We start from the raw sequence: 26,500 nt of genomic DNA, 5'->3' as shown, positions 1-26,500 counted from the left end.
GATGGAGAAAGGTAGAGTCCTAGAGAGAGATGGAGAGATGGAGAAAGGTAGAGTCCTAGGGAGAGATGGAGAGATGGGAGAAAGGTAGAGTCCTAGGGAGAGATGGAAAGATGGAGAAAGGTAGAGTCCCAGGGAGAGATGGAGAGATGGAGAAAGGTAGAGTCCCAGGGAGAGATGGAGAAAGGTAGAGTCCTAGGGAGAGATGGAGAGATGGAGAGATGGAGAAAGGTAGAGTCCCAGGGAGAGATGGAGAAAGGTAGAGTCCCAGCAAGAGATGGAGCGATGGAGAAAGGTAGAGTCCTAGGGAGAGATGGGGAGATGGAGAGATGGAGAAAGGTAGAGTCCCAGGGAAAGATGGGAGAAAGGTAGAGTCCCAGCAAGAGATGGAGCGATGGAGAAAGGTAGAGTCCCAGCAAGAGATGGAGAGATGGAGAAAGGTAGAGTCCCAGGGAGAGATGGAGAGATGGAGAAAGGTAGAGTCCTAGGGAGAGATGGAGAGATGGAGAAAGGTAGAGTCCCAGGGAGAGATGGGAGAAAGGTAGAGTCCTAGGGAGAGATGGAGAGATGGAGAAAGGTAGAGTCCTAGGGAGAGATGGAGAGATGGAGAAAGGTAGAGTCCCAGGGAGAGATGGAGAGATGGAGAAAGGTAGAGTCCTAGGGAGAGATGGAGAGATGGGAGAAAGGTAGAGTCCCAGGGAGAGATGGAGAGATGGAGAAAGGTAGAGTCCTAGGGAGAGATGGAGAGATGGAGAAAGGTAGAGTCCTAGGGAGAGATGGGAGAAAGGTAGAGTCCTAGGGAGAGATGGAGAGATGGAGAAAGGTAGAGTCCTAGGGAGAGATGGAGAGATGGAGAAAGGTAGAGTCCCAGGGAGAGATGGAGAGATGGAGAAAGGTAGAGTCCTAGGGAGAGATGGAGAGATGGGAGAAAGGTAGAGTCCCAGGGAGAGATGGAGAGATGGGAGAAAGGTAGAGTCCCAGGGAGAGATGGAGAGATCGGAGAAAGGTAGAGTCCTAGGGAGAGATGGAGAAAGGTAGAGTCCCAGGGAGAGATGGAGAGATGGGAGAAAGGTAGAGTCCCAGGGAGAGATGGAGAGATGGAGAAAGGTAGAGTTTAGGGAGAGATGGGAGAAAGGTAGAGTCCTAGGGAGAGATGGAGAGATGGAGAAAGGTAGAGTCCCAGGGAGAGATGGAGAGATGGAGAAAGGTAGAGTCCTAGGGAGAGATGGGAGAAAGGTAGAGTCCTAGGGAGAGATGGAGAGATGGAGAAAGGTATAGTCCCAGGGAGAGATGGGAGAAAGGTAGAGTCCCAGGGAGAGATGGAGAAAGGTAGAGTCCTAGGGAGAGATGGAGAAAGGTAGAGTCCCAGGGAGAGATGGAGAGATGGAGAAAGGTAGAGTCCCAGGGAGAGATGGAGAGATGGGAGAAAGGTAGAGTCCTAGGGAGAGATGGAGAAAGGTAGAGTCCCAGGGAGAGATGGAGAGATGGAGAAAGGTAGAGTCCTAGGGAGAGATGGAGAGATGGAGAAAGGTAGAGTCCTAGGGAGAGATGGAGAAAGGTAGAGTCCTAGGGAGAGATGGAGAGATGGAGAGATGGAGAAAGGTAGAGTCCCAGGGAGAGATGGAGAGATGGAGAGATGGAGAAAGGTAGAGTCCTAGGGAGAGATGGAGAGATGGAGAAAGGTAGAGTCCTAGGGAGAGATGGAGAGATGGAGAGATGGAGAAAGGTAGAGTCCCAGGGAGAGATGGAGAGATGGAGAGATGGAGAAAGGTAGAGTCCTAGGGAGAGATGGAGAGATGGAGAAAGGTAGAGTCCTAGGGAGAGATGGAGAGATGGAGAGATGGAGAAAGGTAGGGTCCCAGGGAGAGATGGAGAGATGGAGAGATGGAGAAAGGTAGAGTCCTAGGGAGAGATGGAGAGATGGGAGAAAGGTAGAGTCCTAGGGAGAGATGGAGAAAGGTAGAGTCCCAGGGAGAGATGGAGAGATGGGAGAAAGGTAGAGTCCTAGGGAGAGATGGAGAAAGGTAGAGTCCCAGGGAGAGATGGAGAGATGGAGAAAGGTAGAGTCCTAGGGAGAGATGGGAGAAAGGTAGAGTCCCAGGGAGAGATGGAGAAAGGTAGAGTCCCAGCAAGAGATGGAGAGATGGAGAAAGGTAGAGTCCCAGGGAGAGATGGAGAGATGGAGAAAGGTAGAGTCCCAGGGAGAGATGGAGAGATGGAGAAAGGTAGAGTCCCAGGGAGAGATGGAGAGATGGAGAAAGGTAGAGTCCTAGGGAGAGATGGAGAAAGGTAGTCCTAGGGAGAGATGGAGAAAGGTAGAGTCCCAGGGAGAGATGGAGAGATGGGAGAAAGGTAGAGTCCTAGGGAGAGATGGGAGAAAGGTAGAGTCCCAGCAAGAGATGGAGAGATGGAGAAAGGTAGAGTCCCAGGGAGTGATGGAGAGATGGAGAAAGGTAGAGTCCCAGGGAGAGATGGAGAGATGGAGAAAGGTAGAGTCCTAGGGAGAGATGGGAGAAAGGTAGAGTCACAGGGAGAGATGGAGAGATGGGAGAAAGGTAGAGTCCTAGGGAGAGATGGGAGAAAGGTAGAGTCCCAGCAAGAGATGGAGAGATGGAGAAAGGTAGAGTCCCAGGGAGTGATGGAGAGATGGAGAAAGGTAGAGTCCCAGGGAGAGATGGAGAGATGGAGAAAGGTAGAGTCCCAGGGAGAGATGGGAGAAAGGTAGAGTCCCAGCAAGACATGGAGAGATGGAGAAAGGTAGAGTCCTAGGGAGAGATGGGAGAAAGGTAGAGTCCCAGCAAGAGATGGAGAGATGGAGAAAGGTAGAGTCCCAGGGAGAGATGGAGAGATGGAGAAAGGTAGAGTCCCAGGGAGAGATGGAGAGATGGAGAAAGGTAGAGTCCTAGGGAGAGATGGAGAGATGGAGAAAGGTAGAGTCCTAGAGAGAGATGGAGAGATGGAGAAAGGTAGAGTCCTAGGGAGAGATGGAGAGATGGGAGAAAGGTAGAGTCCTAGGGAGAGATGGAAAGATGGAGAAAGGTAGAGTCCCAGGGAGAGATGGAGAGATGGAGAAAGGTAGAGTCCCAGGGAGAGATGGAGAAAGGTAGAGTCCTAGGGAGAGATGGAGAGATGGAGAGATGGAGAAAGGTAGAGTCCCAGGGAGAGATGGAGAAAGGTAGAGTCCCAGCAAGAGATGGAGCGATGGAGAAAGGTAGAGTCCTAGGGAGAGATGGGGAGATGGAGAGATGGAGAAAGGTAGAGTCCCAGGGAGAGATGGGAGAAAGGTAGAGTCCCAGCAAGAGATGGAGCGATGGAGAAAGGTAGAGTCCCAGCAAGAGATGGAGAGATGGAGAAAGGTAGAGTCCCAGGGAGAGATGGAGAGATGGAGAAAGGTAGAGTCCTAGGGAGAGATGGAGAGATGGAGAGATGGAGAAAGGTAGAGTCCTAGGGAGAGATGGGAGAAAGGTAGAGTCCTAGGGAGAGATGGAGAGATGGAGAAAGGTAGAGTCCTAGGGAGAGATGGAGAGATGGAGAAAGGTAGAGTCCCAGGGAGAGATGGAGAGATGGAGAGATGGAGAAAGGTAGAGTCCTAGGGAGAGATGGAGAGATGGGAGAAAGGTAGAGTCCCAGGGAGAGATGGAGAGATGGGAGAAATGTAGAGTCCCAGGGAGAGATGGAGAGATGGGAGAAAGGTAGAGTCCTAGGGAGAGATGGAGAAAGGTAGAGTCCCAGGGAGAGATGGAGAGATGGGAGAAAGGTAGAGTCCCAGGGAGAGATGGAGAGATGGAGAAAGGTAGAGTCCTAGGGAGAGATGGGAGAAAGGTAGAGTCCTAGGGAGAGATGGAGATATGGAGAAAGGTAGAGTCCCAGGGAGAGATGGAGAGATGGAGAAAGGTAGAGTCCTAGGGAGAGATGGGAGAAAGGTAGAGTCCTAGGGAGAGATGGAGAGATGGAGAAAGGTATAGTCCCAGGGAGAGATAGGAGAAAGGTAGAGTCCTAGGGAGAGATGGAGAGATGGAGAAAGGTAGAGTCCCAGGGAGAGATGGAGAGATGGAGAAAGGTAGAGTCCCAGGGAGAGATGAGAGATGGAGAAAGGTAGAGTCCTAGGGAGAGATGGAGAGATGGAGAGATGGAGAAAGGTAGGGTCCTAGGGAGAGATGGAGAGATGGAGAAAGGTAGAGTCCTAGAGAGAGATGGAGAGATGGGAGAAAGGTAGAGTCCTAGGAGAGATGGAGAGATGGAGAGATGGAGAAAGGTAGAGTCCTAGGGAGAGATGGGAGAAAGGTAGAGTCCTAGGGAGAGATGGAGAGATGGAGAAAGGTAGAGTCCCAGGGAGAGATGGAGAGATGGAGAGATGGAGAAAGGTAGAGTCCTAGGGAGAGATGGAGAGATGGGAGAAAGGTAGAGTCCCAGGGAGAGATGGAGAGATGGGAGAAAGGTAGAGTCCCAGGGAGAGATGGGGAGATGGGAGAAAGGTAGAGTCCTAGGGAGAGATGGAGAAAGGTAGAGTCCCAGGGAGAGATGGAGAAAGGTAGAGTCCCAGGGAGAGATGGAGAGATGGGAGAAAGGTAGAGTCCTAGGGAGAGATGGAGAGATGGAGAAAGGTAGAGTCCCAGGGAGAGATGGAGAGATGGAGAGATGGAGAAAGGTAGAGTCCTAGGGAGAGATGGAGAGATGGGAGAAAGGTAGAGTCCCAGGGAGAGATGGAGAGATGGGAGAAAGGTAGAGTCCCAGGGAGAGATGGAGAGATGGGAGAAAGGTAGAGTCCTAGGGAGAGATGGAGAAAGGTAGAGTCCCTGGGAGAGATGGAGAGATGGGAGAAAGGTAGAGTCCTAGGGAGAGATGGAGAAAGGTAGAGTCCCAGGGAGAGATGGAGAGATGGAGAAAGGTAGAGTCCTAGGGAGCGATAGAGAGATGGGAGAAAGGTAGAGTCCTAGGGAGAGATGGAGAAAGGTAGAGTCCCAGGGAGAGATGGAGAGATGGAGAAAGGTAGAGTCCCAGGGAGAGATGGAGAGATGGAGAGATGGAGAAAGGTAGAGTCCTAGGGAGAGATGGAGAAAGGTAGAGTCCCAGGGAGAGATGGAGAGATGGAGAAAGGTAGAGTCCTAGGGAGAGATGGAGAGATGGAGAAAGGTAGAGTCCTAGGGAGAGATGGGAGAAAGGTAGAGTCCTAGGGAGAGATGGAGAAAGGTAGAGTCCCAGGGAGAGATGGAGAGATGGAGAAAGGTAGAGTCCCAGGGAGAGATGGAGAGATGGGAGAAAGGTAGAGTCCTAGGGAGAGATGGAGAAAGGTAGAGTCCCAGGGAGAGATGGAGAGATGGAGAAAGGTAGAGTCCTAGGGAGAGATGGAGAGATGGAGAAAGGTAGAGTCCTAGGGAGAGATGGGAGAAAGGTAGAGTCCTAGGGAGAGATGGAGAGATGGAGAAAGGTAGAGTCCTAGGGAGAGATGGAGAAAGGTAGAGTCCTAGGGAGAGATGGAGAGATGGAGAGATGGAGAAAGGTAGAGTCCCAGGGAGAGATGGAGATAATGGAGAGATGGAGAAAGGTAGAGTCCTAGGGAGAGATGGAGAGATGGAGAAAGGTAGAGTCCTAGGGAGAGATGGAGAGATGGAGAGATGGAGAAAGGTAGAGTCCCAGGGAGAGATGGAGAGATGGAGAGATGGAGAAAGGTAGAGTCCTAGGGAGAGATGGAGAAAGGTAGAGTCCCAGGGAGAGATGGAGAGATGGAGAAAGGTAGAGTCCCAGGGAGAGATGGAGAGATGGGAGAAAGGTAGAGTCCTAGGGAGAGATGGAGAAAGGTAGAGTCCCAGGGAGAGATGGAGAGATGGAGAAAGGTAGAGTCCTAGGGAGAGATGGAGAGATGGAGAAAGGTAGAGTCCTAGGGAGAGATGGGAGAAAGGTAGAGTCCTAGGGAGAGATGGAGAGATGGAGAAAGGTAGAGTCCTAGGGAGAGATGGAGAAAGGTAGAGTCCTAGGGAGAGATGGAGAGATGGAGAGATGGAGAAAGGTAGAGTCCCAGGGAGAGATGGAGATAATGGAGAGATGGAGAAAGGTAGAGTCCTAGGGAGAGATGGAGAGATGGAGAAAGGTAGAGTCCTAGGGAGAGATGGAGAGATGGAGAGATGGAGAAAGGTAGAGTCCCAGGGAGAGATGGAGAGATGGAGAGATGGAGAAAGGTAGAGTCCTAGGGAGAGATGGAGAGATGGAGAAAGGTAGAGTCCTAGGGAGAGATGGAGAGATGGGAGAAAGGTAGAGTCCTAGGGAGAGATGGAGAAAGGTAGAGTCCCAGGGAGAGATGGAGAGATGGGAGAAAGGTAGAGTCCTAGGGAGAGATGGAGAAAGGTAGAGTCCCAGGGAGAGATGGAGAGATGGAGAAAGGTAGAGTCCTAGGGAGAGATGGGAGAAAAGTAGAGTCCCAGGGAGAGATGGAGAAAGGTAGAGTCCTAGGGAGAGATGGGAGAAAGGTAGAGTCCCAGCAAGAGATGGAGAGATGGAGAAAGGTAGAGTCCCAGGGAGAGATGGAGAGATGGAGAAAGGTAGAGTCCTAGGGAGAGATGGAGAGATGGAGAAAGGTAGAGTCCCAGGGAGAGATGGAGAGATGGGAGAAAGGTAGAGTCCTAGGGAGAGATGGAGAGATGGGAGAAAGGTAGAGTCCCAGGGAGAGATGGAGAAAGGTAGAGTCCCAGGGAGAGATGGAGAAAGGTAGAGTCCTAGGGAGAGATGGAGAGATGGGAGGATGGTAGAGTCCCAGGGAGAGATGGCATTGGTAGCATTAGCAGTGCTTCTCAACTGTGTGTGTGTGTGTGTGTGTGTGTGTGTGTGTGTGTGTGTGTGTGTGTGTGTGTGTGTGTGTGTGTGTGTGTTGAGGGGAAGTAGTCTGTCTCAGCAGGACTGGGCTGAGGAACTGAGGACTCACTGGGGATCCAACTAGAAGAGAATCCCTGGGTCTAACATACCCACACACACACACAACCACACACCCACACTCACACACCCACACACACACACCCACACACACACTCCTGAAACACCCAGAACTCCACACTCTTTCAAGCTGTCCCCTCTGTTCCAGACTCATTAGAAGTTGCTCTGACAGAACAGAGAGAGAATATGTGAGTGGGCTTCAGCCATTATAACATCATTAATAAAACAGATCTGTCTATAACCTACTGGGTCTATGAAGACCAGAGGAATCTAGACTGGGACTCCTACGTACCGCAGAGATGAGGTGGAGAGATGGAGAGATAGAGGGATGGAGTGATGGGTAGAGGGATGGAGGGATGGGTAGAGGGATGGAGGGATGGGTAGAGGGATGGAGGGATGGGTAGAGGGATGGAGGGATGGGTAGAGGGATGGAGGGATGGGTAGAGGGATGGAGGGTTGGGTAGACTGATGGAGGGATGGGTAGAGGGATGGAGGGATGGGTAGAGGGATGGAGGGATGGGTAGAGGGATGGTAGAGGAGTGGAGGGATGGGTAGAGGGATGGAGGGATGGGTAGACTGATGGAGGGATGGGTAGAGGGATGGAAGGATGGGTAGAGGGATGGAGGGATGGGTAGAGGGATGGAGGGATGGGATGGGTAGACTGATGGAGGGATGGGTAGAGGGATCTCTCTTTTGAAGAACATATCAAGACTGTTTCAAGGACAGCTTTTTTCCATCTACGTAACATTGCAAAAATCAGAAATTTTCTGTCCAAAAATGACGCAGAAAAATTAATCCATGCTTTTGTTACTTCTAGGCTGGACTACTGCAATGCTCTACTTTCCGGCTACCCGGATAAAGCACTAAATAAACTTCAGTTAGTGCTAAATACGGCTGCTAGAATCCTGACTAGAACCCAAAAATTTGATCATATTACTCCAGTGTTAGCCTCCCTACACTGGCTTCCTGTTAAGGCAAGGGCTGATTTCAAGGTTTTACTGCTAACCTACAAAGCATTACATGGGCTTGCTCCTACCTATCTTTCCGATTTGGTCCTGCCGTACATACCTACACGTACGCTACGGTCACAAGACGCAGGCCTCCTAATTGTCCCTAGAATTTCTAAGCAAACGGCTGGAGGTAGGGCTTTCTCCTATAGAGCTCCATTTTTATGGAATGGTCTGCCTACCAATGTGAGAGACGCAGACTCAGTCTCAACCTTTAAGTCTTTACTGAAGACTTATCTCTTCAGTAGGTCCTATGATTAAGTATAGTCTGGCCCAGGAGTGTGAGGGTGAACGGAAAGGCTGGAGCAACGAACCGCCCTTGCTGTCTCTGCCTTGCCGGTTCCCCTCTTTCCACTGGGATTCTCTGCCTCTAACCCTTTTACAGAGGCTGAGTCACTGGCCTACTGGTGTTCTTCCATGCCGTCCATGGGAGGGGTGCGTCACTTGAGTGGGTTGAGTCACTGACGTGGTCTTCCTGTCTGGGTTGGCGCCCCCCCCCCCCCCCCTTGGGTTGTGCCATGGCGGAGATCGTTGTGGGCTATACTCGGCCTTGTCTTAGGACGGTAAGTTGGTGGTTGGAGACATCCCTCTAGTGGTGTGGGGGCTGTGCTTTGGCAAAGTGGGTGGGGTTATATCCTGCCTGTTTGGCCCTGTCCGGGGGTATTATCGGATGGGGCCACAGTGTCTTCTGATCCCTCCTGTCTCAGCCTCCAGTATTTATGCTGCAGTAGTTTATGTGTCGGGGGGCTAGGGTCAGTCTGTTACATCTGGAGTATTTCTCTTGTCTTATCCGGTGTCCTGTGTGTATTTAAATATGCTCTCTCTAATTCTCTCTTTCTCTCTTTCTGTCTTTTTCTCGGAGGACCTGAGCCCTAGGACCATGCCTCAGGACTACCTGGTATGATGACTCCTTGCTGTCCCCAGTCCACCTGGCCGTGCTGCTGCTCCAGTTTCAACTGTTCTGCCTGCGGCTATGGAACCCTGACCTGTTCACCGGACGTGCTTGTTGCACCCTCGACAACTACTATGATTATTATTATTTGACCATGCTGGTCATTTATGAACATTTTAACATTTTAACATTTTGACCATGTTCTGTTATAATATCCACCCTGCACAGCCAGAAGAGGACTGGCCACCCCTCATAGCCTGGTTCCTCTCTAGGTTTCTTCCTAGGTTTTTGGCCTTTCTAGGGAGTTTTTCCTAGGGAGTTTTTCCTAGCCACCGTGCTTCTTTCACATGCTTTGCTTGCTGTTTGGGGTTTTAGGCTGGGTTTCTGTACAGCACTTTGAGAATATCAGCTGATGTACGAAGGGCTATATAAAAATAAATTTGATTTGATTTGATTTGATTTGATTTTGATGGAGGGATGGGTAGAAGGATGGAGGGATGGGTAGACTGATGGAGAAATGGGTAGACTGATGGAGGGATGGGTAGAGGGATGGGTAGAGGGATGGGTAGACTGATGGAGGGATGGGTAGAGGGATGGAGGGATGGGTAGACTGATGGAGGGATGGGTAGAGGGATGGGTAGAGGGATGGAGGGATGGGTAGACTGATGGAGGGATGGGTAGAGGGATGGGTAGAGGCATGGAGGAATGGGTAGACTGATGGAGGGATGGGTAGAGGGATGGAGGAATGGGTAGACTGATGGAGGGATGGGTAGAGGGATGGAGGGATGGGTAGACTGATGGAGGGATGGGTAGACTGATGGAGGGATGGGTAGAGGGATGGAGGGATGGGTAGAGGGATGGAGGGATGGGTAGAGGGATGGGTAGAGGCATGGAAGGATGGGTAGAGGGATAGAAGTATGGGTAGACTGATGGAGGGATGGGTAGAGGCATGGAGGGATGGGTAGAGGGATGGGTAGAGGGATGGGTAGAGGGATAGGTAGAGGGATGGGTAGAGGGATGGGTCGAGGTATAGGTAGCGGGATGGGTAGAGGGATAGGTAGAGGGATGGTAGAGGGATGGGTAGAGGGATAGGTAGAGGGATGGGTAGAGGGATGGGTAGAGGGATGGGTAGAGGGATGGGTAGAGGGATATGTAGAGGGATGGGTAGAGGGATGGGTAGAAGAATAGGTAGAGGGATGGGTAGAGGGGTGGAGGGATGGGTAGAGGTATGGGTAGAGGGATGGGTAGAGGGATGGGTAGAGGGATAGGTAGAGGGATAGGTAGAGGTATGGGTAGAGGGATGGTAGAGGGATGGGTAGAGGGATGGTAGAGGGATAGGTAGAGGGATGGGTAGAGGGATGGGTAGAGGAGTAGAGGGATAGGTAGAGGAATGGGTAGAGGGATGGGTAGAGGGATAGGTAGAGGGATGGGTAGAGGGGTAGAGGGATAGGTAGAGGAATGGGTAGAGGGATGGGTAGAGGGATGGGTAGAGGAATGGGTAGAGGGATAGGTAGAGGGATGGGTAGAGGGATGGGTAGAGGGATGGGTAGAGGGGTAGAGGGATAGGTAGAGGAATGGGTAGAGGGATGGGTAGAGGGATGGGTAGAGGGATGGATAGAGGAATAGGTAGAGGGATGGGTAGAGTGGTAGAGGGATAGGTAGAGGAATGGGTAGAGGTATGGGTAGAGGGATGGGTAGAGGGATGGGAAGAGGAATAGGTAGAGGGATGGGTAGAGGGATAGGTAGAGGGATGGTAGAGGGGTAGAGGGATAGGTAGAGGAATGGGTAGAGGGATGGGTAGAGGGATGGGTAGAGGGATGGGAAGAGGAATAGGTAGAGGGATGGGTAGAGGGGTAGAGGGATAGGTCGAGGGATAGGTAGAGGGATTGGTAGAGGGATAGGTAGAGGGATGGGTAGAGGGGTAGAGGGATAGGTAGAGGGATAGGTAGAGGAATGGGTAGAGGGATAGATAGAGGGATGGGTAGAGGGATAGGTAGAGGGATAGGTAGAGGGATGGGTAGAGGGGTAGAGGGATAGGTAGAGGAATGGGTAGAGGGATGGGTAGAGGGATGGGTAGAGGGGTGGAGGGATGGGTAGAGGGATGGGTAGAGGGGTGGAGGGATGGGTAGAGGGATGGGTAGAGGGATAGGCAGAGGGATGGGTAGAGGGATGGGTAGAGGGGTAGAGGGATAGGTAGAGGGATGGGTAGAGGGATGGGTAGAGGGATAGGTAGAGGGATGGGTAGAGGGATGGGTAGAGGGATGGGTAGAGGGATAGGTAGAGGGATAGGTAGAGGGACAGCGACGCCAGGACAGCGGAGTCAATCACCACCTTCCGGAGACACCTGAAACCCCACCTCTTTAAGGAATACCTGGGATAGGATAAAGTAATCCTTCTACCCCCCCCCCCCCCCTAAAAGATTTAGATGCACTATTGTAAAGTGGTTGTTCCACTGGATATTATAAGGTGAATGCACCAATTTGTAAGTCGCTCTGGATAAATGTCTTAAATGTAAATGTTAAATGGTAGAGGGATAGGTAGAGGGATAGGTAGAGGGATGGGTAGAGGGATAGGTAGAGGGATAGGTAGAGGGATGGGTAGAGGGATGGGTAGAGGGATGGTAGAGGGATGGGTAGAGGGATAGGTAGAGGGATGGGTAGAGGGATAGGTAGAGGGATAGGTAGAGGGATGGGTAGAGGGATGGGTAGAGGGATGGGTAGAGGGATTGAGGGATGGTAGAGAGAGGGAGGGAGACTGATGGAGACCCTTCTGCTAACTCTCTTTTGGAGGAGAGCAGTAAGCTACAGGTTAGAGAGAATTCATCACTGTTTGTCTCCTCTCTCTTTCTTGTCAATACAACCAAAGTGAGTTTTTAGTTTTTTACATGAACAGTTTTAAAGTGCTTTACAGTAACCCGGCCTCAAAAAGCAAACAAAAGCACAGTAGAAAGGAACACATCCCTAGAAAGACAAAACCTTGAGAGGAGATAGTTCTATGTTTGTTCCCAGAGAGCTGCAGAATGACAGTACTCAGACAGACCATTCATAATGACAGTACTCAGACAGACCATTCCTAATGACAGTACTCAGACAGACCATTCATAATGACAGTACTCAGACAGACCATTTATAATGACAGTACTCAGACAGACCATTCATAATGACAGTACTCAGACAGACCATTCATAATGACAGTACTCAGAAAGACCATCCATAATGACAGTACTCAGACCATTCATAATGACAGTACTCAGACAGACCATTCATAATGACAGTACTCAGACAGACCATCCATAATGACAGTACTCAGACAGACCATTCATAATGACAGTACTCAGACAGACCATTCATAATGACAGTACTCAGACAGACCATTCATAATGACAGTACTCAGACAGACCATTCATAATGACAGTACTCAGACAGACCATTCATAATAACAGTACTCAGACAGACCATCCATAATGACAGTACTCAGACCATTCATAATGACAGTACTCAGACAGACCATTCATAATGACAGTACTCAGACCATTCATAATGACAGTACTCAGACAGACCATTCATAATGACAGTACTCAGACAGACCATTCATAATGACAGTACTCAGACAGACCATTCATAATGACAGTACTCAGACAGACCATTCATAATGACAGTACTCAGACAGACCATCCATAATGACAGTACTCAGATATACCATTCATAATGACAGTACTCAGACAGACCATTCATAATGACAGTACTCAGACAGACCATTCATAATGACAGTACTCAGACAGACCATTCATAATGACAGTACTCAGACAGACCATTCATAATGACAGTACTCAGACAGACCATTCATAATGACAGTACTCAGACCATTCATAATGACAGTACTCAGACAGACCATTCATAATGACAGTACTCAGACCATTCGTAATGACAGTACTCAGACAGACCATTCATAATGACAGTACTCACAGACCATTCATAATGACAGTACTCAGACAGACCATTCATAATGACAGTACTCAGACCATTCATAATGACAGTACTCAGACAGACCATTCATAATGACAGTACTCAGACAGACCATTCATAATGACAGTACTCAGACAGACCATTCATAATGACAGTACTCAGACAGACCATTCATAATGACAGTACTCAGACAGACCATTCATAATGACAGTACTCAGACAGACCATCCATAATGACAGTACTCAGACAGACCATTCATAATGACAGTACTCAGATAGACCATTCATAATGACAGTACTCAGACAGACCATTCATAATGACAGTACTCAGACAGACCATTCATAATGACAGTACTCAGACAGACCATTCATAATGACAGTACTCAGACAGACCATCCATAATGACAGTACTCAGACCATTCATAATGACAGTACTCAGACAGACCATTAATAATGACAGTACTCAGACCATTCATAATGACAGTACTCAGACAGACCATTCATAATGACAGTACTCAGAAACTCAAAGAGCTCTTTCACAGACGAGGCAGTGATCTTCTGCTGTATTTTGTTTCTGCTGTCTGCCACTAGAAAACCTTGATGGCTTCTCACAGCGGGACAACAACAAAAAACATGTTCATGTTAATTCATTTGAAATGTCACAGTATTTAACTTTAAAACAGCTTTGCTATCCAATCCAAAAATTCATCTTTCTTCCTCCACAATGTTATCGTCCTGTACCCATCTAGCCCTACTAGATCTCTCTTCAGGCATTATCTTTGGGCAGCCCCTCATCACTCAGGACCCCAGAGTGTTTATGAAATCCAGAGGAGAGAAGAGAACCATCCTGTCAGCCCTGGGGTCACGGCTTCACCTCAGTCTGTGGTTATACTGCAGCCATTCCCCGTTGTGATTCTAAACAGTCCAGAGATGACCCAATCTTGATCCTTCCTCTGACATCCATCCCTGTCCCCCCATACAGCAGTCCTAATGGTAGAGAGGGACAGGGAATCGCACGCACGCACCAGTGTGGAGCAGGGACCCTGTGACATACCATGCAGTCCCAATAGCACACAGCACTGTGCAGGACAGGGAGCTTCTCTCTCCACCTCTCCTCTCCTCTGCTACTCTCTCCTCTCCTCTCCTCTGCTACTCTCTCCTCTCCTCTGCTACTCTCTCCTCTCCTCTGCTACTCTCTCCTCTCCTCTCCTCTCCTCCTCCACCTCTCCTCTCCTCTCCTCCTCCACCTCTCCTCTCCTCTGCTACTTTCTCCTCTCCTCTCCCTGCTCTCATATCCCCTCCTCCTCCACCTCTTCTCTCCGCCTCTCCTCTCTGCTACTCTCTCCTCTCCTCTTCTCTCCTCCCTCTGCTCTCATATCCTCTCCTCCTCCACCTCTTCTCTCCACCTCTCCACTTCTCTCCTCTCATCTCCACCTCCTCACCTCTCCTTCTCATCCATTAGTCATTCTGCAGATAATACTCTTTCTAATGATCCTAAACCTGCTTCACCCTCAAATGCTGGGACTTTGACATCAGAGCCACCAGCCTCATCAGAGCGGCCAGCCTCATCAGAGCGGCCATGATTCTCATTCATTACTGTGGCTCTGACTAAAACCCTGCAGAGTCTCATGATGATGCAATGGACATTATTATTATTATCATTATTATTATTGTTGTTATTATTATTATTATGATTATTATTATTTACATTTACGTCATTTAGCAGAAGCTCTTATCCAAGGCGACTTACAGTAGTGAATGCATACATTTCAATTCAATTCATTTCATACATTATTTTTTTTTTTTTTCCCGTACTGGCCCCCTGTGAGAATCGAACCCACAACCCTGACGTTGCAAACACCATTGCAAACACCATGCTCTACCAACTGAGCTACAGGGAGGCTCAATACCAACAATAATACTAATTATTAGTGTTAGTATTATCATGATGATGCAATGGACAGACTGACGGCTCACACTCAGACTCATGGCCATCTATTATTATTATTATTATTATTGTTTTATTATTGTTATTATTATTGTTATTGTTTTATTATTATTGTTGTTATTGTTACTATTATTGTTATTGCTATTATTATTATTATTAATATTATGGTTATTATTATTGTTAGTAGTATTATTATTATTAGTATTGATATTATTATTATTGTTAGTCTTAATAATATTATTGATAGTATTATTATTGTTATTACTGTTATTGTTGTTAGTAGTATTATCGTTAGTAGTATTATTGGTAATATTATTATTGTTAGTATTATTGGTGTTAGTGTTGTTATTATTGTTAGTATTGTTATTATTGTTGGTATTATTATTGTTAGTATTGTTATTATTGTTAGTATTGTTATTATTGTTAGTGTTTTTATTGTTATTGTTATTGTTATTATTGTTATTGTTATTATTGTTATTATTGTTATTATTGTTAGTATTATTATTGCTATTGTTATTGTTATTATTGTTATTATTGTTAGTATTATTATTGCTATTGTTATTGTTATTATTGTTATTATTGTTAGTATTGTTATTATTGTTGGTATTATTATTGTTAGTATTGTTATTATTGTTAGTATTATTATTGTTATTCTTGTAAGTGTTATTATTGTTAGTTTTATTATTGTTATTATTATTTTTGCTGTTAGTATTATTATTGTTAGTAGCATTATTGTTAGTCGCATTATTGTCAGTATTATTATTATTGTTATTATTATTGTTATTATTGTTAGTATTATTATTGTTATTATTGTTAGTATTATTATTGTTATTGTTAGTGTTATTATTATTGTTGGTATTATTATTGTTAGTATTGTTATTATTGTTAGTATTATTATTGTTATTATTGTTAGTATTATTATTGTTATTATTGTTAGTATTATTATTGTTATTGTTAGTGTTATTATTGTTATTATTGTTAGTATTATTATTGTTAGTATTGTTATTATTGTTAGTGTTATTATTGTTATTGTTATTATTGTTAGTATTATTATTGTTATTGTTAGTATTATTATTGTTATTGTTAGTATTATTATTATTGTTGGTATTATTATTGTTAGTATTGTTATTATTGTTAGTATTATTATTGTTATTATTGTTAGTATTATTATTGTTATTGTTAGTGTTATTATTGTTAGTGTTATTATTGTTGATATTATTATTGTTACTATTATTATTGCTATTATTATTGTTATTATTATTGTTGTTGTTACTAAGGTTGTCCTTGGTTAATGAAATGACAAAACATGACTAATTGGTGTGTGGGGTGAATTGGGAAAATGGTTGAAGCTGTGCAGCTGGAGGGATGTGTGGTGGATAAACAATCAACAACGTAGCTCTCACAACTCATTTTGCACCCATCACAAGGTGAAATATTTAGGCTCTATGTGGAAGTCCACAAACAACTGAGACTGCAGCCAATGCTATGGTAGATCATATCGAAAACCACAAGCATCACAATAATCATGTACATTACTTGATATTCTAAAACATATTTAGTAATTACATTGAAGAGAAATGAATGGATCAGCAGAACAGCCAAATCAAATACAACTCCAAATTGCATAATTCATTTGTTAAGTATTTACATTTTTTTGGCGTAAACATTCGTCCTTTGATATCATGAATGTATCGATCTTCTCTCTGTGAAGTTTCTAGAAAGTAGTGAAACTAGTGTCGATGTTCTGACTCTGTAATGTCCCCCTCGAGCGCTGAATTAAGAAGCAACTTCCATATTCATCAGATTTCCTTATTGCTCATAGTCCACTTTCTCAGCTACAGATGGTTCATTAGTGGATTCAATTCAAACCATCTTTATTCATGTAAATATGAAGATAAGTTATATGACAATGTGTTTACATTGTCATTAGAGCACAACTTTATCTAGACTGTAGAGAGTACTACTGTCTAACTCACCAGTCCATCCAGCCAGACAGTCACCTCTCACAGGACTGTAGAGAGTACTACTGTCTAACTCACCAGTCCATCCAGCCAGACAGTCACCTCTCACAGGACTGTAGAGAGTACTACTGTCTAACTCACCAGTCCATCCAGCCAGACAGTCACCTCTCACAGGACTGTAGAGAGTACTACTGTCTAACTCACCAGTCCATCCAGCCAGACAGTCACCTCTCACAGGACTGTAGAGAGTACTACTGTCTAACTCACCAGTCCATCCAGCCAAGCAGCGACAGTCGCCTCTCACAGGGTCACAGCCATCGGCATGGATACAGTCACACTGCTCTCGACACTGTTCTCCATACGTGCCCTCCTGAAAACAGCAACGTTAACATTACACCAAAATAAACTTTCCATTCATATACTGTATACTTCATATATAGGCTTATATGTTTCAGGTAAACCTCTCTCGCTCTCTCTCGCTCTCTCGCTCTCTGTCTCTCTCTCTCTCTGTCTCTCTCTCTTCCCCTCTCTCTCTCTCTCTCTTTATCTCTCTCTGTCTCTTTCTTCCTCTCTCTCTCTCTGTCTCTCTCTCTTCCCCTCTATCTCTCCCTCTCTCGCTTTATCGCTCTCTGTCTCTTTCTTCCTCTCTCTCTCTCTCTCTCTTTCTCTCTCTGACAGATTTATTATCTCTGCTAGACACATTGTCTAGAGGAATACCTCTCACTTTACCCTGCCTTCATGTACATATCTACCTCAAATACCTCCTTATTATCTATCCTGATGCCTAGTCACTTTACCCTGCCTTCATGTACATATCTACCTCAAATACCTTATCATTATCTATCCTGATGTCTAGTCACTTTACCCTGCCTTCATGTTCATATCTACCTCAAATACCTCCTTATTATCTATCCTGATGCCTAGTCACTTTACCCTGCCTTCATGTACATATCTACCTCAAATACCTCGTACCTTTGCACATTGATCTGGTTGGTACTAGTACTCCCTGTATACACAGTGCATTCGGGAAAGTATTCAGACCCCTTCACTTTTTCCACATTTTGTTATGTTATAGCCTTATTCTAAAATTAATGAAATTACATTTATTTCCTCATCAATCTACACACAATACCCCATAATGACAAAGTGAAAACAGGTTTATAGACATTTCTGCAAATAAATAAATAAATCAGATACCTTATTTACATTAGTATTCAGACCCTTTACTATGAGACTCGAAATTGAGCTCAAGTGCATCCTGTTTCCATTGATCATCCTTGATGTTTCTACAACTTGATTGGAGTCCACCTGTGGTAAATTAAATTGATTGGACATGATTTGGAAAGGCACACACCTGTCTATATAAGGTCCCACAGTTGACAGTGCATGTCAGAGCAAAAACCAAGCCATGAGGTCAAAGGAATTGTCCATAGAGCTCCGAGACAGGATTGTGTCGAGGCACAGATCCGAGGAAGGGTACCAAAACATTTCTGCAGCATTGAAGGTCCCCAAGAACACAGTGGCCTCCATCATTCTTAAATGAAAGAAGTTTGGAACCACCAAGACTCTTCCTAGAGCTGCCCGCCTGGCCAAACTGAGCAATCGGGGGAGAAGGGACTTGGTCAGGGAGGTGACCAAGAACATGATGGTCACTCTGACAGAGTTCTAGAGTTCCTCTGTAGAGATTGGAGAACCTTCCAAAAGGACAACCATCTCTGCAGCACTCCACCAATCAGGCCTTTATGGTAGACTGGCTAGAAGGAAGCCACTCTTCAGTAAAAGGCACATGACAGCCCGCTTGAACTTTGCCAAAAGGCACCTAAAGACTCTCAGAACATGAGAAACAAGATTCTCTGGTCTGATGAAACTCTATGGCCTGAATGCCAAGCATCATGTCTGGAGGAAACCTGGCACCATCCCTACGGTGAAGCATGGTGGCGGATGTTTTTCAGCGGCAAGGACTGGGAGACTAGTCAGGATTGAGGCAAAGATGAACAGAGCAAAGTACAGAGAGATCCTTGATGACAACCTGCTCCAGAGTGCTCAGGACCTCAGACTGGGGTGAAGGTTCACCTTCCAACAGGACAACGACCCTAAGTACACAGACAAGACAACGCAGGAGTGGCTTCGGACAAGTCTCTGAATGTCCTTGAGTGCTCCAGGCAGAGCCCGGACTTGAACCCGATCGAACATCTCTGTTAAGACCTGAAAATAGCTGTGCAGCAACGCTTCCCATCCAAACTGACAGAGCTTGAGAGGATCTGCAAAGAAGAATGTGAGGAACTCCCCAAATACAAGTGTGCCAAGCTTGTAGCGTAATACCCAAGAAGACTTAAGAGAAGATTTATGTTTTTTATTTTTCATAAATGTGCTACAATTTATAACAACCTGCTTTTGCTTTGTCATTATGCGGTATTGTGTGTAGATTGATTAGGGGGGAAACAATTTAATCCATTTTAGAATAAGTCTGTAACGTAACAAAATGTGGAAAAAGTCAAGGGGTCTGAATACTTTCCAAATACACTGTAGCTCCACATTGATCTGGTTCTGGTACTCCCTGTATATAGCTCCACATTGATCTGGTACTGGTACTCCCTGTATATAGCTCCACAGTGATCTGGTACTCCCTGTATATAGCTCCACAGTGATCTGGTACTGGTACTCCCTGTATATTGAATCAAATCAAATTGTATTAGTAACATGCGTCGAATACAACAGGTGTATGTCACGTCCTGCCCAGTAAAGGGGTTATTTGTTATTGTAGTTTGGTCAGGACGTGGCAGGGGGTGTTTGTTTTATGTGGTTCGGGGTTTGTTGGGATATGTGTTTATGTAGAGGGGTGTTTGTTTAGAGTATTCCGGGGTTTTTGGTTATGTTCTATGTTTTGTATTTCTATGCTCTGTCTATGTTGTGTATTTCTTTGTGTTGGCCTAGTATGGCTCTCAATCAGGAACAGCTGTACATCGTTGTTGCTGATTGGGAGTCATACTTAGGTAGCCCTGTTTTTCACCTGTCCTTTGTGGGAAGTTGTTTTTGCACTGCTGTGTGTGTAGCCTGCTGTTCGTTCGTTTTCTTGTTTTCTTCTAGTGTTCTAATAAAAGTTCATATGAGCACTCAACCCGCTGCGCCTTGGTCCACTATATACGACGACCGTTACAGTGAAATGCTTACTTACGAGCCCCTAACCAACAATGCAGTTTAAAAAAAATATGGATAAAAATAAGAAATAAAAGTAACAAGTATTTAAAGAGCAACAGTAAAATAACAATAACGAGACTACATACAGGGGGGTACCGGTACAGAGTCAATGTGCGGGGGCACCGGTTAGTTGAGGTAGTATGTACATGTAGGTAGAATTATTAAAGTGATTATGCATAGATGATAACAACAGACAGTAGCAGAGGTGTAAAGGGGGGGCAATGCAAATAGTCTGTGTGGCCAGTTGATTACCTGTTCAGGAGTCTTATGGCTTGGGGGTAGAAGCTGTTTAGAAGCCTCTTGGACCTAGACTTGGCGCTCCGGTACCGCTTGCCATGCGGTAGCAGAGAGAACATTCTATGACTAGGGTGGCTGGAGTCTTTGACAATTTTTAGGGCCTTCCTCTGACACCGCCTGGTATAGAGGTCCTGGATGGCAGGAAGCTTGGCCCCAGTGATCTACTGGGCCGTTCACACTACCCTCTGTAGTGCCTTGCGGTCGGAGGCCCGAGCAGTTGCCATTCCAGGCAGTGATGCAACCAGTCAGGATGCTCTTGATGGTGCAGATGTAGAACCTTTTGAGGATCTGAGGACCCATGCCAAATCTTTTCATTCTCCTGAGGGGGAATAGGTATTGTCGTACCCTCTTCACGACTGTCTTGGTGTGCTTGGACCATATTAGTTTGTTGGTGATGTGGACATCAAGGAACTTGAAGCTCTCAACCTGCTCCACTACAGCCCCGTCGATGAGAATAGGAGCGTGCTCGGTCCTCCTTTTCCTGTAGGCCACAATCATCTCCTTTGTCAGGATCACATTGAGGGAGAGGTTGTTGTCCTGGTACCACACTGCCAGGTCTCTGACCTCCTCCCTATAGGTTGTCTCATCGTTGTCGGTGATCAGGCCTACCACTGTAGTGTCATCGGCAAACTTAATGATGGTGTTGGAGTCGTGCCTGGCCGTACAGTAATGAGTGAACAGTGAGTACAGGAGGGGACTGAGCATGCACCCCTGAGGGGCCCCATGTTGAGGATCAGCATGGCGGATGTGTTGTTCCCTACCCTTACCACCTGGGGGTGGCCCGTCAAGAAGTCCAGGATCCAGTTGCAGAGGGAGGTGTTTAGTCCCAGGGTCCTTAGCTTATTGATGAGCTTTGAGGGCACTATGGTGTTGAATGCTGTAGTCAATGAATAGCATTCTCACATAGGTGTTCCTTTTGTCCAGGTGGGAAAGGGCAGTGTGGAGTGTAATAGAGATTGCATCATCTGTGGATCTGTTGGTGCGGTATGCAAATTGGAGTGGGTCTAGGGTTTCTGGGATAATGGTGTTGATGTGAGCCATGACCAGCCTTTCAAAGCACTTCATGGCTACAGACGTTGGTAGTCATTTAGGCAGGTTACTTTAGTGTTCTTAGGCACAGGGACTATGGTGGTCTGCTTAAAACATGTTGGTATTACAGACTCGGACAGGAAGAGGTTGAAAATGTCAGTGAAGACACTTGCCAGTTGGTCAGCGCATGCTTGCAGTACACGTCCTGGTAATCCGTCTGGCCCTGCGGCCTTGTGAATGTTGACCTGTTTAAAGGTCTTACATCGGCGGCGGAGAGCATGATCACACAGTCTTCCAGAACTTCTGGTGCTCTCATGCATGTTTCAGCGTTATTTGCCTCGAATCGAGCATAGAAGTAGTTTAGCTCGTCTGGTATGCTCATGTGACTGGGCAGCTCTCGGCTGTGCTTCCCTTTGTAGTAGCCTGTAATGGTTTGCAAGCCCTGCCACATCCGATGAGCGTCAGAGCTGGTGTAGTACGATTCGATCTTAGTCCTGTATTGACGCTTTGCCTGTTTGGGCATAACGGGATTTCTTATAACCTTCCGGGTTAGAGTCCCACTCCTTGAAAGCGGCAGCACTAGCCTTTAGCTCAGTGCGGATGTTGCCTGTAATCCATGGCTTCTGGTTGGGGTATGTACGTACGGTCTCTGTGGGGACGACGTCATAGATGCACTCTGTGGCTAGAATGGCGCCGGAGGAGATGGCCGCCGTTTTACGGTCTCCTAACCAATTGTGCTGTTATGTGGGTTTTTTTTCCCGCGATATTTGTAAATTATTTTGTACATAATGTTTCTGCAACCGTATCTTATGGCAGAAAAGAGCTTCTAGATATCAGGACAGCGATCACTCACCTCGGATTAGACAAATATTTTTTCAACAACAACAACAGCAGCAAGCAGGACTCACACGATACGCTACTGCTACTCTCTGTTCATCATATATGCATAGTCACTTTAACCATACCCACATGTACATACTACCTCAATCAGCCTGACTAACCGGTGTCTGTATATAGCCTTGCTACTCTTATTTTCAAATGTCTTTTTACTGTTGTTTTATTTCTTTACTTACCGTAATTTCCGGACTATTAAGTGCACCTGAATATAATCCGCACCCACTGAATAAAAAAATATATATTATTTTGAACATAAATAAGCCGCACATGTCTATAAGCCGCAGGTGCCTACCGGTACATTGAAACAAATTAACTTTACACAGGCTTTAACGAAACACGGCTTGTAACAAAAATGAATAGGCTTTAACGAAACACGGCTTGTAACAAAAATAAATAGGCTTTAACGAAACACGGCTTGTAACAAAAAATAAAAAATTAGCAGTAAGCTTTAGTTGTCTTTTTGCACTGAGTCAATTCCTCACGCTGCTGTTTCCAACGGCTTATCATCGACTCATTAAGACCAAGCTCCCGTGCAGCAGCTCTATTTCCTTTTCCAACAGCCAGATCAATCGCCTTCAACTTGAAAGCTGCATCATATGCATTTCTCAGAGTCTTTGCCATGATGAGGGTGACAAAATGACTACCGTAATCAGAATGATGGGATGTTTGAGAGCGCTCGATTTAATCTAAACAGTAAACAAAAAGGTTGTTTGACCTTAACCCGTTCGGCAATTTCATTGGTCTAATGAAAGCTTCATGCCGGCCAAAAACTGAGCACGTCACAGAATGTGTTTTTTTGGAGAAAAAAATTTATGAAAGCGGGAAAAATCCATGTATTAGCCGCGTCATTGTTTAAGCCTGGGAAAAAAGTTGCGGCTTATAGTCCGGAATTTACGGTACCTACACACACACACACACACACATACCTTTTTTTTCACACTATTGGTTAGAGCCTGTAAGTAAGCATTTCACTGTAAGGTCTACACCTGTTGTATTCGACGCACGTGACAAATAAACTTTGATTTGATTTGACTTATTGATGAAGCCAATGACTGATGTGGTGTACTCCTCAATGCCATCGGAGGAATCCTGGAACATATTCCAGTCTGTGCTGCAAAACAGTCCTGTAGTTTAGCATCTGCTTCATCTGACCACTTTTTTTTATTGATCTAGTCACTGGTACTTCCTGATTTAGTTTTTGCTTGTAAGCAGGAATCAGGAGGATATAATTATGGTCAGATTTTCCAAATGGAGGACGAGAGGGAGCTTTGTACGCGTCTCTGTGTGTGGAGTAAAGGTGGTCCAGAGTGTCTTCCCCTCTGGTTGCACATTTAACATGCTGATAGTAATTTGGTAAAACTGATTTAAGTTTCCCTGCATTAAAGTCCCCGGCTACTAGGAGCGTTGGCTCTGGGTGAGCGTTTTCTTGTTTGCTTATGGCGGAATACAGCTCATTCAATGTTATCTTAGTGCCAACCTCTGACTGTGGTGGTATGTAAACAGCTACGAAAAATAGCTCTAGTCTTGTGTATTTTATTATATTCCTCTTGAGTTACTATATTCTGTACCGTTGGGAAGGGCTCGTAAGCAAGCATTTCACGGTAAAGTCTACACCAGTTTTACTCGGCGCATGTGACAAATATAATGTGATTTGTTTGATTTCTCTCTCTCTCTCTCTCTCTCTCTCTCTCTCTCTCTCTCTCTCTCTCTCTCTCTCTCTCTCTCTCTCTCTCTCGCTCTCTCTCTCTCTCTCTTACTCACGGGACAGGTTGTGTCACAGTACTCGTCCATCCAGCCGGGAGCGCAGGTACAGGTTCCATTGCCCGGGTCACAGGCCGCCCCGTTGGCACACAGACACGTCTGATTACAGTTCAGGCCCCAGGTATCACTGGAGCATGAGATGGTACAATCCACACCCTGCCAACCTGGAGAGGACAGGAGGAGTGGGAGGAAGGGTGGCAAGAGGAGAGGGGAAGAGGGTAGAAGGAGAGAATGAGGAAGAGGAGAGGGGAAAGAGGGTAGAAGGAGAGAATGAGGAAGAGGAGAGGGGAAAGAGGGTAGAAGGAGAGAATGAGGAAGAGGAGAGGGGAAGAGGGTAGAAGGAGAGAATGAGGAAGAGGAGAGGGGAAAGAGGGTAGAAGGAGAGAATGAGGAAGAGGAGAGGGGAAAGAGGGTAGAAGGAGAGAATGAGGAAGAGGAGAGGGGAAAGAGGGTAGAAGGAGAGAATGAGGAAGAGGAGAGGGGAAGAGGGTAGAAGGAGAGAATGAGGAAGAGGTTCCAGTTACCGGTCCCTGAAGGATTCTGCAATCGCAACATTTTTGACAAAATCAACAATGCTATCTGCATATTATGTGTGGGCTTGTAAATTTGACCAATCAGCACACTACTTCAGCACAAAACTGACCAATCAGCACACTATTTCAGCATAAAACTGACCAATCAGCACACTATTTCAGCATAAAACTGACCAATCAGCACACTATTTCAGCATAAAACTGACCAATCAGCACACTATTTCAGCATAAAACTGACCAATCAACACAATATTATCTCATAAAACTGACCAATCAGCACACTATTTCAGCATAAAACTGACCAATCAACACACTATTTCAGCATAAAACTGACCAATCAACACAATATTATCTCATAAAACTGACCAATCAGCGCAGTACAAAAAGAGGGGTCGCAATTTCAACCAATCACCACACATTTACCTCATAATATGGTTCAATCAAACCAAACGTCAACAATCTTTTTCCCTTGTCATGGCATTGTCGCCACAAATTAGCCTGCCATGTTAAATGTCAGAATTGTAGCAGATAAATCCAACAATTGTGCTGAGTGACTGTATGAATGAGCTCTTCAGGAAAACAGAAAAGATCTACACTGCAGCACAACTTCACTCTCTGTACTGCAGCACAACTTCACTCTCTGTACTGCAGCACAACTTCACTCTCTGTACTGCAGCACAACTTCACTCTCTGTACTGCAGCACAACTTCACTCTCTGTACTGCAGCACCCTGCAGTGTAGATCTGCTCAACCAAAACCCCTGTTCAACCAAAACCCCTGCTCAACCAAAACCCCTGCTCAACCAAAACCCAACCAAAACCCCTGTTCAACCAAAACCCCTGTTCAACCAAAACCCCTGTTCAACCAAAACCCCTGCTCAACCAAAACCCAACCAAAACCCCTGTTCAACCAAAACCCCTGTTCAACCAAAACCCCTGCTCAACCAAAACCCAACCAAAACCCCTGTTCAACCAAAACCCAACCAAAACCCCTGTTCAACCAAAACCCCTGTTCAACCAAAACCCCTGTTCAACCAAAACCCCTGCTCAACCAAAACCCAACCAAAACCCCTGTTCAACCAAAACCCCTGTTCAACCAAAACCCCTGTTCAACCAAAACCCCTGCTCAACCAAAACCCCTGCTCAACCAAAACCCCTGCTCAACCAAAACCCCTGCTCAACCAAAACCCCTGTTCAACCAAAACCCCTGCTCAACCAAAACCCCTGCTCAACCAAAACCCCTGCTCAACCAAAACCCCTGCTCAACCAAAGTGCACAGAAAAGTGCATCACATCTCACTCTACGCTCCACACTCTCAGTCCAGAATCAATCCCTGAGCGTCTACAGAACACATGAAACAGATTGTTTATACTCTGTGTGTGTAGAAGTTGTCTGAGCTTTGTCGACTGGAGGATGATGGTTATTATACGTGTATGTAGAAGTTATCTGAGAGCTATACAGTACAATCAGAGGACTGGAGGATGATGGTTATTATACGTGTATGTAGAAGTTATCTGAGAGCTATACAGTACAATCAGAGGACTGGAGGATGATGGTTATTATACGTGTATGTAGAAGTTATCTGAGAGCTATACAGTACAATCAGAGGACTGGAGGATTGAAGCAGCCACCCACACTCTCTCTCAGAACTTCTCGGAGCTGAGCGGAGCGTCGTTCCCAGAGATCCACTCTGATGTCTGTCTTTAATTACCCATGATTCCCTGGGAGATTCCAAGCCACGTAAATATTTAAACATGCAGACATTGAGAAGTACTGAAGTAATGGAGGAGTTAAGTTCTTCACTTCCCTCTGTCTCTCTGTCTCTCTCTCTGTCTCTCTCTCTGTCTCTGTCTCTCTGTCTCTCTCTCTGTCTCTCTGTCTCTCTCTCTGTCTCTCTCTCTGTCTCTCTCTCTGTCTCTGTCTCTCTGTCTCTCTCTCTGTCTCTCTGTCTCTCTCTCTCTCTCTGTCTCTCTCTCTGTCTCTGTCTCTCTGTCTCTCTCTCTGTCTCTCTGTCTCTCTCTCTGTCTCTCTCTCTGTCTCTCTGTCTCGCTCTCTGTCTCTGTCTCTCTCTCTGTCTCTCTGTTTCTCTCTGT

General features: G+C 46.0%; 1 protein-coding gene across 2 annotated transcripts in view; it reads right to left on the bottom strand.

Moving 5' to 3' along the window:
- The window catches only part of LOC106593436 (multiple epidermal growth factor-like domains protein 11), a 386,429-nt gene that overhangs the window by 80,148 nt on the left and 279,781 nt on the right, over positions 1 to 26,500 (bottom strand). For both annotated transcript variants that reach the window (XM_082969798.1, XM_082969799.1), the window contains exons 13-14: positions 23,876 to 24,039; positions 16,961 to 17,063 (exon numbers count right to left, since the gene is read on the bottom strand). In XM_082969798.1, the coding sequence (XP_082825924.1) occupies positions 16,961 to 17,063; positions 23,876 to 24,039 (267 nt within the window). The remainder of the gene's footprint in view (positions 1 to 16,960; positions 17,064 to 23,875; positions 24,040 to 26,500) is intronic.

The sequence above is a fragment of the Salmo salar genome, chromosome 26 (assembly GCF_965601325.2).
Source record: "Salmo salar chromosome 26, fSalSal1, whole genome shotgun sequence".
In the NCBI taxonomy this organism is placed as follows: domain Eukaryota; kingdom Metazoa; phylum Chordata; class Actinopteri; order Salmoniformes; family Salmonidae; genus Salmo; species Salmo salar.
Note: the sequence above shows the minus strand (reverse complement) of the source record. Positions and strands in the feature narration are given on the sequence as shown.